Source organism: Lactuca virosa, chromosome 9 (assembly GCF_052849685.1).
Source record: "Lactuca virosa cultivar CGN04683 chromosome 9, Lactuca_virosa_CGN04683_v6, whole genome shotgun sequence".
NCBI classification, from domain to species: domain Eukaryota; kingdom Viridiplantae; phylum Streptophyta; class Magnoliopsida; order Asterales; family Asteraceae; genus Lactuca; species Lactuca virosa.
This window is the reverse complement of record NC_136434.1, coordinates 141,032,441-141,046,189: the sequence shown is the minus strand read 5'-3', so window position 1 is coordinate 141,046,189 and position 13,749 is coordinate 141,032,441. Positions and strand designations below refer to the sequence as shown.

Genomic DNA, 13,749 nt, shown 5'->3' with positions numbered 1-13,749 from the left:
ACAAAAGTTTCCTAATACGTAAAATAAATTCGGACCCTTTGACAATACGAGCATTATACGGTCGTACACTCCATATTTTTTATATCCAAATTATGTGAATCCAATGAAATTATAAATAAAAAAGTACTTTATATATATATATATGTAATAACCATCATTCATCACATATGAAGTCATTTCCCAATAAAATAAAATAAAATATATCACATCAGGCATCTCTTATCATGAGTAACAATCGAAAGATATGACATTTTCAAATCATTATCCGGAACAAAAATGACTATGAGATCAAAACAAAAAGATAATGACTAAAAGGGTAATGTATTTTTTTATTTGTATATATTTAGTCACTGAGTTTTGTTTTTCGTCCACATTTACCCCCCTCAATTTGTTAAACTGTACACATTCAATCCTTAAACCGCTGCTATTTCAGGTTAACCGGTAAAAGTGACTTAATAGGGTAATATATTTTTCATTTTGTACACATTTAATCATTAATATTTTTGTACACATTTAGTCCTTAACATTTTTTTGTTTCAAATAAGTCATTTTTTTGTACTCATTAAGTACTTATGAATGATTTCTTTAGGTTTTTCTCATGACATCTTACGTGATACAATCATTGATGAGTTGTTTGGGGTTGTTGATGTTTATGTCCAACATAATCTCGACTGCTTGGTTGCGTAAGTTTTGTGGTTTGGCTTAGGTCTTGTATTCTGAACGTATTCTGAACGTCGTAACTTCTTCATACGATATTAGCTTTTAACAATCTTTATATCCACGTGTTCATTTTTTCATTAAGATTACTCCCATTAAAATGTAATATATTTTTACTTACGATTTTATATAAAAAAAATATCCATACATGCATTCATAAAAACGTATGGACATGGGCAGACACATGAATACATAGTAGGTGCTGACGAGATGAACTATGTGTTGTTGATACATGAAAAATAGCTATAAACGAAAAAAATCGAAAATCTGAGATCGTATGGATATAAAGATCGTTCGCATGGATATAAAGATCGTTAAAATCCGAGATCGTATGAAGAAGCTATGACGTTCAGAACACATGACCTAAGCAACCAAGTAGTTGAGATCGCGATGGACATAAGCATCAAAATGCCCAAACACTTCATTAACTAATGAATTTCACACGTAAGATTTCGTGAGAAAAAATTAAAAAAAAATCATTCATAAGTATTTAATGAGTACAAAAACAAAAATTACTTATTTTGCAAAAAAAATATATATATTAAAGACTAAATGTGTACAAAAATATTAAAGACTAAATGTGTACAAAGTGAGAAATATATTACATTATTAAGTCATTTTTACTGGCTAACTGGAGTAGTCGGTCATAAGGACTAAATGTGTACAGTTTAACAAGTTGAAGGGGTAAATGTGGACGAAAAAAGAACTCAATGACTAAATATGTACAAATCGAAAAATACATTACCTAAAAGTCATTATCCAAACAAAAACTATCAATAACGTCTAGCGAAACAATCAATAAAATGTTTACAACTTAAAAGGACTAAAATATGAATTTGTGAATAGTTAAGGGAGTATCTCTATATGTTATCAGAAATTATTGGTAACACGTGGTGTGGAACTTTTGTGTCAAGCCACCCAGTTCCCAATTGCATTCTACCATTCCACACTCACACACGCTCTCTCTCTCCAAGCTCCATCAATGGCTAAGCAACGATCTTCTTCTCTATTCTTCTCTTCACTCTTAACCCCAAGAGGCGATACCCTTCTCTACCTCATCGCTCTCCTCTCGATTTTCTCCCTCATCATCCACCACATCTCCCTCTCCGCCGCTGCTGATTCCCATTTCGAAGGCTTTGACGCCGATGACGAAGTTGAACTCGATGACGACTCTCTTCTTCTCCAATCATCACTCTCTGATCTCCCCCGCCGGTCCCCTCCTCCTTCCACCACTTTATCCACCTCTTCCGATCCCGAATCCCACCATGGCCCACCTAACCCACCCTCATCCCAGCCGGCCGATTCCGATCTCGCTACCAAACCCTCAACCCCATCTTCTTCATTTGAGTATTGGGATGAAGATGAGTTCGAGGGCTTCCCTACTGAAATAACACCCCCTGAAGTCTCCAGAATCACTGAACCTACCACACCGGGTGGTTCTGAATCGGATGCTCCGGAGGATACCGAGAAGATTGCGCAACCGACTTCGGCGAAAAAGAGTATTGGATCGTATACTATTGAGATAACATGTGTATCAATCTTAATCATATTCGCGATTAATTTTTTCACTGGGAAAAAAGAGAATGAAACCCTAGCCCTAGCTTGGGCGGCTAAATTCGCTACTAATGATTCGATTTTCGAGAAGAATTTTAGTTTGTTGGGTGTGGGAGAAACCGATGACTCTCCATTGTTGTTGAAAGAAGGTCAAAACGTGTTCAAGTTCTACGCCAGTGGGCGTAGGTTTTGTCAAGGATTGTTGGCTACAATGGAGCTGAAGAGCCGCCATGATTTGATAGCAAGGCTGTATAACATGATTGTTCCTTGTAAAGATGAGATCACGTTTGAGGTCTATATGAATGACGATGCAATGGATCATGTGGTTTTTGCTTTGGCTAAGAAGAAAGCTGCAAAAACTATGCAGAAGGAATTGAGAGATCTTCAGAGGTTTGGGAATTTGATGCCTGCACCCACCAATCGGAAATGGGTTGCTGATGAATTGAGTGTCATTACAGAGTCTAAAGAGGTCGCCGGAGATTTGATCACCGAGACTGTACTTGATCAGGTCAGTGATTATTCCATGTTCTGTATTTGTAATGGTTGTTTACTTGTTTTTACAATTTCATTGGTTCTATTCTATTATCTTCATTAGGTATTTGGTGAAAAAGCATTCGAGAAATTTGGGAAATTGTTCATGTCAATGCATTTCTCTGATCAACATCCAAGTACCCACAGGAAGATCTTGATTTTTAAGTTTGCTCTTCCTGCTGCCGATCAAATGGCTGACATGACACGACTAGTGGCTCTAATTCCCTATTACATTGATTTAATTGGTCGTTACAAACTCAGTTCACAGGTACATTTTCTTTTCTTCACACAATAAATATCTGCAAAAAACTCATTCTTCCATCTCTTTTCTTCACAGAATAACATTTTGAAACTGTTGAAAACAGGCTAGATCCAAACCAGAAGCAGCAAGGGCAAAGCTTGCACAAGAAGTATACAAGGAGCTTCAGTATGCAAGACAAGAAGCAATTCAGAGAAAGAAGATAGAGAAGAAGAAGATGATGGAGGAGGCTGAGTCAAAGCTGAATGCTGAGGCTTTACGCAAGAAAGAAGCAAAAGAACGTGCTCGACAGTTGAAGAAAGCAATGCCCAAAATCAAAATGTCACGTGGAGGATAGGAAGAACATATACAGGGTCAGCTTGTTACTTGTTAGTTCACTGCTCTTTCTTTTTCTCCTTTCTAGTTCTTGTTACTTCTTTTATGCTTTTTATAGCTAGAAACATAATAGAATCTGTACGTGGTCACTGCAATGCATTGTACTTTAGTGGTTTGTACTTCTGTTTTCAGTCAGATTAAGCAATTCTACTTGTACCTCTAGTTACTTTTTTGTATTCGTTCAAAAGTCTAAATTGGTTAGTGAAAGTTATTGAAAAAAACAAAGGGGAGGGGAAGATTGAGTAAATCATTATCCTTATCATCATATTCATATGGTTATTAATTATCATCGAATAACGAGTGAGATGGCAAACGGACAACAAACTGTGCCGCTAAGTCTTTTTGTATGATAAAACTAATTCTTTTGAAGACTACATCCATAGATCTAGGAGATATAACATTACTATGCATGATTCGTTGTACTCTATTAAGAAACTCCACCGCATCCGGCGCGAGGAAACCAAACGTATCAAATGCAAAAATCAACGGTTTGCAAAACATGATGAATTACTTCAAAAAGTCAACCTGTAAGGTCCACACATGCGTTTGGTTATTGAGTTGATGTTATGTCATCCCATGGTTACTATACTAATTAGTATTACTTCAGTTTGGTTATTGAGTTGATGTTATGTCATCCCATGGTTACTATACTAATTAGTATTACTTCACAGGTTTGCAAAACATGATGAAAAAATGTAATTTGTTTATGTTATTAGGATAGTTTAAAGATTGACAAAACTGCAAATTTGGTCCTTGTGGTTTGCAAAAATCTTTGGATGGGGTCCAAAAAGTTTCCAGCTTGCACAGAAGGTCCGAAATCAAGGTTTTTCTAGGTTTTTGGTCCGAAACTTAAGAAATTTTTGTAGTTTTGGTCCATGGAGCACTTGATTTGACTATTTTGCCCTTTAAATTTCTTTTTTGTATTTTTTATAATTTTATTTTATAAATATTAATGCATAAAAAGAATTATATATATATATATATATATATATATATATATATATATATATATATATATATATATCTTTCTACCAAACCCACCGGAGCCCTCCCCCTTCTCTCTCTTCCTCCTCCCCCCTCTTTCGAAGTCCTCCTTTCTCTCTCTCGTTTCTGCCCTGCTCACTGGAAAACACAGCAGCAACCAGAGTTGCTGCCTCCCCCAACACCACCTTACACCGTCACCACCCTACCACCATCCCACCTCTGTCCCTTCCTGTTTCGGTGACCAAGCCTCAACTCAAACACCTGCATATTCCCTTTCAAATCAGTCAAGAACAAAACAAGAACACAAGAGAAAAACAACACAATAGCAACCGGAGTTGCTGCTGCCTCCCACGACACCACCACAGAAAAAAAAAGAACAGGAGAGGCTGCCGGAGCAGGCCCAATCACGCACCTGTCAACCACCGATCGCCTCATCGCAGCACCCACTGAGACCGACGACCACCCCTCGCACCCTCCTCTTCCCTTCCGTCGAGCAAACCCACCGAGGACCCCGACTTCTTCGTTGTTGTTGCTCGCAACACTCCACCATTTCCTTCGTCCCTTCGGCTTCGTCAAACCTCAGAGACGACCTCCCTCGTCGCCGATCGAACCTTTCCCGCTTCGCACATCACCATTAGAGCAGGAAGAAGCTTCACTGCTTTTTCCCTTCATTCCTTCGATCTAGCCAAACCCCAAAGGTCTTCCCCTTTTCCTTCGTCGCTTCGTTCTCGTCGACCATCGAAACTCCGTCCCTCTGCCCACCATTGATTGGCATCCATCGGACTAGCAGAGAGAGAGAGAGAGAGAGAGAGAGAGAGAGAGAGAGAGAGAGAGAGAGAGAGAGAGAGAGAGGGCCATCTTCTTGGTTTTTTATTTTTATATCATAAAGTATTAATATAGATAAGAAAAGAAAATACAAAACTGAAATTAAAAGGGTAAATAGGTAATTTCAATCTTTTTTGAACCAAAAACCTAGAAAAACCTTGATTTCGGACCTTCTGTGCAAGCTGAAAACTTTTTGGACCCCATCCAAAGATTTTTGCAAACCACAAGGACCAAATTTACAGTTTTGCCTTAAAGATTAGTTGGTTATAATTAAAAGATAGAATTGCAAGAATGGTCCCTATGTTATGTCACAACTCGTAAGTTTGATCCAAAAGGTTTGGACTTGCGCCAGTGGTCCAAAAGTTTGATTTTGTTGCGAGTTTGGTCCAAAATTTTCAAAACTTTTTATAAAGAAAAATTTGCCACTGTTACCTTCTTTTTTTCCTTTTTATTAATTAATTTACCATTTTTTTAATTAGAAAGAAAAGACAAAAAAAAATTCCACCCCTACCCCCCCCTCAAAAAAGAACTACAAAAACAACATCTATCGGCAAAATATGAATACATGCCTAAAAAATATGAACAACCACCACCTGTCGTTGGAACCTTGTCATCTTTGTTGGAATGTCACCCTACTTCCTTCTGATTTTTACTAAAAGCAAATACCACCACCGCGGCCAGTTGGAAGAAAAGAAAATCAGCGATTTACGTTCGCCGAAGGTAACCACTACTAACGTCGACATTTTTGGATCTTCAAATTTCCACCTCCGCAAACCCTAGCTTCGATCTATAAACCATCGGCACGATGTGACACTAAAACCTGACGAAGACGATAGTTTAGGGTTTTTCGACTTGTTCAGATCTGAAACCTCCATGACGGCGGCGCTATCTCGCTCTCATCATCACTAATTGATAGTCTCTTGAAGATCTGAACTTCACAACTCAATGAAACTGTAAATAGAATAACAAAAAGGCAGCTTAAATGTATTGACCCCAATCTTTCGAGAGGAAAAGCACTCTTCAAGAACCAATTCTCTTTGTAGTTCTTAGCTACTAAAAACAAGGGAATGACAGAGATAAAATACTCTAGAGATAAGGGGGAGGGGACCACACACAATGAGCCACAGAATAAGCTCACCCCAATATACAAAAATAAAATCTAACCAATAAAAATAAAACAACATCAACGGAAAGATAGACTAACATAACTGGTCGGTAAACCATTTAATTAGTTGGGCCATGAATATTCTTCTTGGTCTTCGTGCTGTAAACTTGGACCAGTGGGGGCTTATCGCTGAGGAAGATGATGACTCCCTTCGTCTTCTACAAACACAAGAGGCTCGTCAGTGAAGGAAAGAGACGTTGTTTCCTCTCTAAACTCGTTTTCTGGGTAGTGGCGGCGATGTGAAGTATAGTGAAAGGTTGAAGACTGAATGGATGTCAATGGGGCGAGGCATAGTTTAGGTTTATATTTTCTTTTTTGTTTTATGATAATTGTAAAATGAATAAAAAATAGAAATGAAAGTAGTAAGGGCAAAATTGTCATTATAAAAAAGTTCAAAGCAAACTGGATCAAAATCGCAACAAAATCAAACTTTTGGACGACTGGCGTGAGTCCCAACCTTTTTGGACCAAACTTGTGAGTTTTGACATAACACAGGGACCATTCTTACAATTTTGTCTACTTAAAAAAAATCATTTGATTTGGAGTCGATTTTAAAGATGCTTCATTGAGTATATCATAGTTTTTATGCTATTTTGGTCCTAAAATGTTTTCTTTTGTAAATTTGGTCATTGTTTGGAACTATCCTCTATTGATTTGGCCCCTTTTCAGATTGTATTAAGTTTAAGGGTGTGTTTTCTATTGACTTAATGGACTCGACTCGACAGGCAAAGAACTTAATTTGAAAACTTAATGAGCTATGCTAAAACACTTGGTTTGTAACCCTTTTCCCCCTTCTAATTTATCTCACATTAAAAATGATGAATATTGTTAAAATTAATAAATATTGTGAGATTTGTTTCTTGGAATTTAAGTAAATGATCATTTAGTCTCGTTTCCATGGTTGTTTCGATGGTTTATTCGAGACAAAACTTCAGAATTGGTCTTGTGGTTTGTAAAAATATGTGGATAAGATCAAAAAAGTTTCCAACTTACATGAAATGTTCAAAATAAAAATTTATGATTTTGGTCCTGAAAAAGTTGAAAGGTCAAATTTACCACTTTTATATTATATTATATATATATATATATATATATATATATATATATATATAGATTTACATTTTGCTTTCATTATCTTATTATTTAAATATCTATAAAATAAAGAAAAAGCCCACCCACCCTCCCCCACCGTAATCTCTCTCTCATACACATACACACATTGTAGAAAAATAGATACTAACGAAATCCGCTCATCATCAAAAACTGATACAATCGAAAACTACTTTCGATCCATCATCTTGAAGCACCGAAGAAACAAAACGAAGGATATCAGACCCCATCAAATTCCATCTTCAATTCATCTTCACCCAATCAATCGAAACTCAACTTCAATTTACAAAAGTTAAGTCATTTAGTGAATCGAAACTCATTTGCACGGCCATCCTGTCTACCTCAAACAATATTTTGAATGGAAATTGGGTAAACACAAAGCTTAGTGAATTCCACACATACAAAATATCATATGTAATCCTTAGCCCTTATACACTGATACAAACAGTATCAACATACAACCACATATGCATGTCAAAGAACGAATAAGAAACATACATACTCCTACTAGAGCACATTGTCTAGGCTCGACCCCCCTTGCTCTGTAAGTCGAGCCCTTGGGACACATTGGCTAAGTCCAATCCCCCGTACCCGAACCCATTGGGACACATTGGCCATGCTGATCCCTCTTGCTCTGTACGTCGAGCCTTTAGGACACATCGGCTATGCCCGATCCCCACTCGGATGTTCCGAGTCCTACCATGCATAATCCTCAATACTTGAAGGAAACCACTAGACTCTACCCTACATAGTACTACTCGCATAAACAACACATAGTACGCACGAGGTAACATAAAGAAAATATAATACAACACAGTGTAGTGAGAAACTCACCTCAAGTAGCAAGACCAATCTCCAAACATAGCCCGAGGCTCACTCACACTGGGTGACCCTTCAATCATCTTAAACAATAGCAATCAAGGTTATAAAAGGCTAATCTTTCACCCAAAATATGTAACTAAACTACTAGGTTTAACTTCTAGATTCCAACGGTCAAAACTTCAATATATGTCTTGGAAAGCCTCATGCCAAATTTCTCGACGATTCAACGGTTCATTCGTCGGGGATCGTCCAAGCACTGTTGAAAGGTCTTCAAATACGGGAAATCCAAGCAATATGGTTATTAGTGTTAAGTTGTGTTTAAGGGTCCTTAAGTGGCTGACCAAATTCGGCCCTAAGGCCCCCAATTCAACCCAAAACCTTTCTCATTAGGTCCCTAGGTTTGAAACAATATCTCCATTGCCCCTCTTTGCAATATTCTGACTTTTAAGTCCCCAATTCTCATTTCGATTCCTCATATTTCCAACTATTACCGATTTGACCTTCAAGTACTTATAATTTTATTTCATACTCCCCTATACTTAGTCTTGAAATATAAAATTAATTATTAAAATTCAAACATCCGAATTTATAACCTCACACTTCAATTTTATGACCCATAATTATAACTATTTGAATTAAATGGAAATTGGGGTGTTACAGCTCTCCCCCACTTGAATCATACTTTGTCCTCGAAGTCTCTATCAATGAACAACTCTGGATAATGCGTCCGCATCTCCGCCTCTAGCTCCTACATCCATTCAAAACCCAACTAGTGTTGACACTGGACTTTTTACGAGAACACTGTAAAGGAAATAGAAAGTGCCAGTGATTCTATTCGTTTTCAAATCCAACCCTTGGTAGAATTGTATACCAAGGGAATGCTCCAAGGGCTACTTTGCAACCCTTGTCACAAGGGAGAGAAGTAATGGGACCAAAATTTATGATATTGGCCGGTTATGTACAAAGGCCTATTATGAAAGTTGAAGGCCGTTCTGGTGCTACAAGACCTACTAATTTTTTTAGGACCAAGGCCAATCATCACTTTGCTATCAATTTCAACTTCAATTATGGTCACATTACATGTTACCTTTCCACAAAGTTCTTTCTATAAAGGAAATTATTTTTAGTCTACAGGTGCGATATCTTCTACAATTATAACGTCCACTTCGAACTCATTCGAGACAAAGGGAAGGGTGCTTCTCAAAAAGTCATGAAATATGAGATTAAACAGTTAGAACAAGAAAAGTTTGAAAGGTTCAAGTAATTAAGCTCTTTGGACAGAGATAGAATTTGAAAGGATGTTAATATGGGAGATATTTCAAAAGTTTGGAATGCGGAAACAATAAATGATATAGCTTTTGGAGATATCGAGGCGTTTGCGAAAGTGCAAAAGAAAAGGTTTTCCTTGGTGGATTCTATAGAAGATCAACTAGATTTACCATTCAATCTGATGACATTCACACTCAAGTAGTTCCAAGTGAAGACATACAAGGTGGGTTTGGAAAAAAATTAATGAATCGAAGATTCAATTTCATGTTGTTTTGGGAAAACCTGACGACGAAGTGTGAGACAATCAAAAAGATTGTCAAGATAACTCACATTGCAAAAGATGTTCATTTCGAATAAACTCTTAAGAACTACAAATATAAATTCATCATGGGAAATAATGAAGTGTCAGAGTTTACTATTGCAGATTTCCCCGCGATCAATCTGAATGATTTTGTGGTTTAATTGAAGTTGTTGTGTGTAATTGATCAAAAATCCATTTCTGTCATCAACCAAAGCATCTTCCATGTTGGTTATCAACATATAAGGTCTTTTATAAAGTTCTATTGTGCTCAAATAGTTTTGACTCACTTCAAATTGGCAAAAGAATTTGGGATGTCTTGTAATACAAAGTTAGATGATTTTTAGCAGCACGAGAATGGTGAGATTGTGAGTAAGCCATGGTGAATTGTTTATTTGATGAAGGAGGTGTTGGTACTTTTTGGTTATTTTTACAATGTAGGGGTTATTAGGTGATCAATATGAAGAGGGAGCTCTACATACTTGAATCAATATGTCAATTGTGATGATTACACCGTAGCGAAGTAGACAAATAGAAGAATTTGACACCATAAATCACTTATGCGATAATAGAAGGAATACAAGTAAATCTATAGATTTCCGGTTCCGATTCCTTTGAACTGGTAAAGCCTAAAGCCGATAACGAAATAAGAGGCAAAAACATTATTCGTACTGGTCGGTATCGGTTCCGATTTATTTTTTCGGTCCAAACGCACATCTTTACTTAAAAGTGTTTATCACCCGTGTCAAACCAGAATAATCTAATAACTACATTAAATAATTAATCCCAAACACCCCCTTAAAAACAGACAAAAACTTGTTTGGTGGATAAATCCAACCCGACTTGACCTTTTCCTATTTCTTGTCAATATGGTTACGTCACAACAAAATCTTCAATTTCATTGAGTAGATCAATATGGGTTCTGGAAGGAATTTGAAGCTTCGATTTCCGGAGGGAATTAACAAATAAGTGGAAGCATCGGTTTACACTAAAAATAGGTATCGAATCATATTTAGGATGTGTTTTTAATGTCACAACAAAATCTCAACTTTGTAATGTAGGGATGTGTTTTTAATGTTAAAAACTTGCTTTGGATTTGCAATCCAGCTTTTATTCTAATAGTGGATATTTTATCGATACGCATGATTATTTATATGAATGTATTTGTATTTAGCATAGTAGTCCATGCCGGTGTATTATGGTTTAGCCTTTGGCCCCTCATATATTCAGCCCATCGCTTTGTATCTATATATTCTAATGCAGTACATGGAAAGTGAAAACCACTAAAACGACACTTTTATTTTAACAACAAAAAAAATATATATAATCTTCTTCCTATCTAATAAAACAATCATTTTGGTGCAACATGATATCTCATCGACCCAGAATTTTACAAAGTAAAATATCGATTTTGCCCTTCTACTCCTAATAAAAAATTTACATTTAAATTATCTTCCATTTATACCTCCTTGATTTTCCTTGTTTCCATTTTTACCTCCTTTATTTGCTCACCAATTTTATTAATGTAAATGATTTTAGCTATCTACTCCCATATTCAAAATTGAGAAATTAAATATTCTCTTATATTTTCTTCCTACTTATCTTCCTATCCATGTAAAATGGTGAAATGTGTCATATTTGGATAAAATTATCATTAATTTAATACACTTGTCATTATTTCTAACGGATATGAGGATATGTAGGAAGAAAAGTAGGAGGATATTTAATTCCTCTTCAAAATTGAATTGGTAACCGGTTTGTAGGGGAAAAAAAAAAGAATAAACGACCGTTAACCAAAAGATGATTGGGGGTTATATTATTGAAAAGGGAACCCGAGGCTTTCATTGATCTAAAAATCTATGGCTTCATATTCATTAATCACAAGAATAACCAAGTCTACGTCTAACGCTTAAATTATAAAATTTAAGGTTTATCACTTATGGGTAATATGTTATTCATAATAAACAAAATCGTAATCTAAATCGATATTTATTGTGGGTAATATGTTATTATAAATAGAAAAATACAATGTGTGGATATTTGTAAAAGAGAATATTTAAGTTATAAAATCATTTAAAAAAGTGATATATTGTATGTTTAACACTAATAAAAAAGAAGATATGGTGTCGTGCAAATCATGAACGCTAATTATGAAATATTAGACCAAATTTTTGATTAATCTTTACAATTTGAAATTGTCAATAATGTTTTTGTTTCTCTACCGTGATTTCCATGGGTGTTAACTAGTAACCAAATAAATGAAAATCGGAAGTTAAACTTTTCTTTGGTTTATCCCATAACCGATTAAACAAAGTAATATCTTTTAGTTTAGAAATGTCTAAAAAACGATTGAACCAAATCAAATAAATCAAACTGATTAAACAAAACTCCAGATAACCCCCTACTCATAAAGGGTAATGTTTAAGCGAAGGCTATTGCTATAAGAAAACTCGAACACTAGTTATATACCACTGAAAATACCACAAACTCACAAATGAAACAGACTCGCATTGGCATCCAATTCTGTTTGAATCAGTCAAAATAACATGAAGTGATACCCAAGATAGCATGGCAACCTAAATATTAGTTAAGATAAATATATGAAAACATCATATATGTTTTAAGTATGTAACAGATTTAATTTGCAATGGTCACGTCCACAGCTTGACCGGCTTATCAATGGCTTTAAAATGTTTGGCTACAAATAACAAATAGTACTATATAGGGTCGATCAAATGGGATCGAGTAATTACTTGCATTCACAATTATATGTCTAGATATGTCTGCGACAAATAGTATGTATAATACGAAAATAGTAATTAACGTTAGCACCAGTTTAGATTGAAGTACAAGTAGACATCAGGAGTGGACCCGTCTAGAAAGCTTCTATGGGAATTTGTTAGGGTTTCCCATTTTTGATCAAGAGGCTGTTTTATTTGAACATGTTTTAGGTAATGAGGCCAATACACGATTCCAGTAGTGGTGGTGGTTGTGGTGGTCTTCTTTTCCAAGACCTCCCTCAGCATGAGTCTGCAAAAGTGATTGTTGTGGTTGAAGTGATCGTCTGGCTTTGCATATACGCGCTTGGGATGGCAAATCTCAAAGAATGCATCAAAAAACAGGGATCGTTCCCACATGCAATCATCCCTAGTCGTTTGAAACCTTAGTTCTTGCACGTTGGTTGCAGGAGGAAACATGAGCCTTGTTCTTAGATCATCTACATCGATGTTGATGTCAAGTCGCAAGTTAAACTGTATATCAAGGTCGCACGTGTGTGATAAGCTGAGTGCTTCCCTCATTAAGAAAAAAAGAAGCATCAACAGGACGTTTAATTCCGAGTGAAACCCTGAGTTGCTTGAGAGACGAGACTGGAAACGAGAGACTAGGCAATGTGTTGCCACTCAAGTCGAAAATTAATAATTTTGGAGCATGTACTTGTAAGTCGATAAGGGTGTGTGGGCACGAATGCAACACCAATCTCTTGATGGAAGAAGATGTGAAATGAAAGGTCCCCAACTTCCAATATGTCAACCCAAGTGTCAAACTCACAAGAAAAGGAAATCCCGATTTGATCATATGTCCAGACACGTGTTGTCCGTTATCACATCACCTAACATTAATCGTCTCACCTTGCGCATTGATATTGAATGGGAATTTAATGGCTCAATTACAAGAGGAATATGTGATTGAAAAACATCACGTATATAGTAGCTAAACACACCAAGTTTTGGGACATCACTGATTTCCAAAGCAGTAGAGTTTTCATATAGACTAACGAAAGATATGTTTAGTTCGTAAAGACGAGGAAGGTTTTTAATCTTGATGGTCTTGAACCCCTCA

The 13,749-nt window shown here is 36.2% G+C and overlaps 1 protein-coding gene across 1 annotated transcript; it reads left to right on the top strand.

The window, feature by feature from the left end:
- Positions 1 to 1,608: 1,608 nt before the first annotated feature.
- On the top strand, positions 1,609 to 3,598 carry LOC145137161 (uncharacterized protein At5g49945-like). The gene is made up of 3 exons (XM_079071301.1): positions 1,609 to 2,779; positions 2,867 to 3,070; positions 3,168 to 3,598. Exons 1-3 carry the CDS (start codon positions 1,700 to 1,702, stop codon positions 3,396 to 3,398), a joined length of 1,515 nt encoding a protein of 504 aa, XP_078927427.1. The 5' UTR covers positions 1,609 to 1,699; the 3' UTR covers positions 3,399 to 3,598.
- Positions 3,599 to 13,749: the final 10,151 nt, after the last annotated feature.

Excerpts from the sequence above, each read along its gene's own strand:
- LOC145137161 (XM_079071301.1), top strand. The coding sequence starts at position 1,700 with ATGGCTAAGCAACGATCTTCTTCTCTATTCTTCTCTTCACTCTTAACC. Across the intron at positions 2,780-2,866 it reads CCGAGACTGTACTTGATCAG|GTATTTGGTGAAAAAGCATT; the intron begins GTCAGTGATTAT and ends TATCTTCATTAG. Across the intron at positions 3,071-3,167 it reads GTTACAAACTCAGTTCACAG|GCTAGATCCAAACCAGAAGC; the intron begins GTACATTTTCTT and ends TGTTGAAAACAG.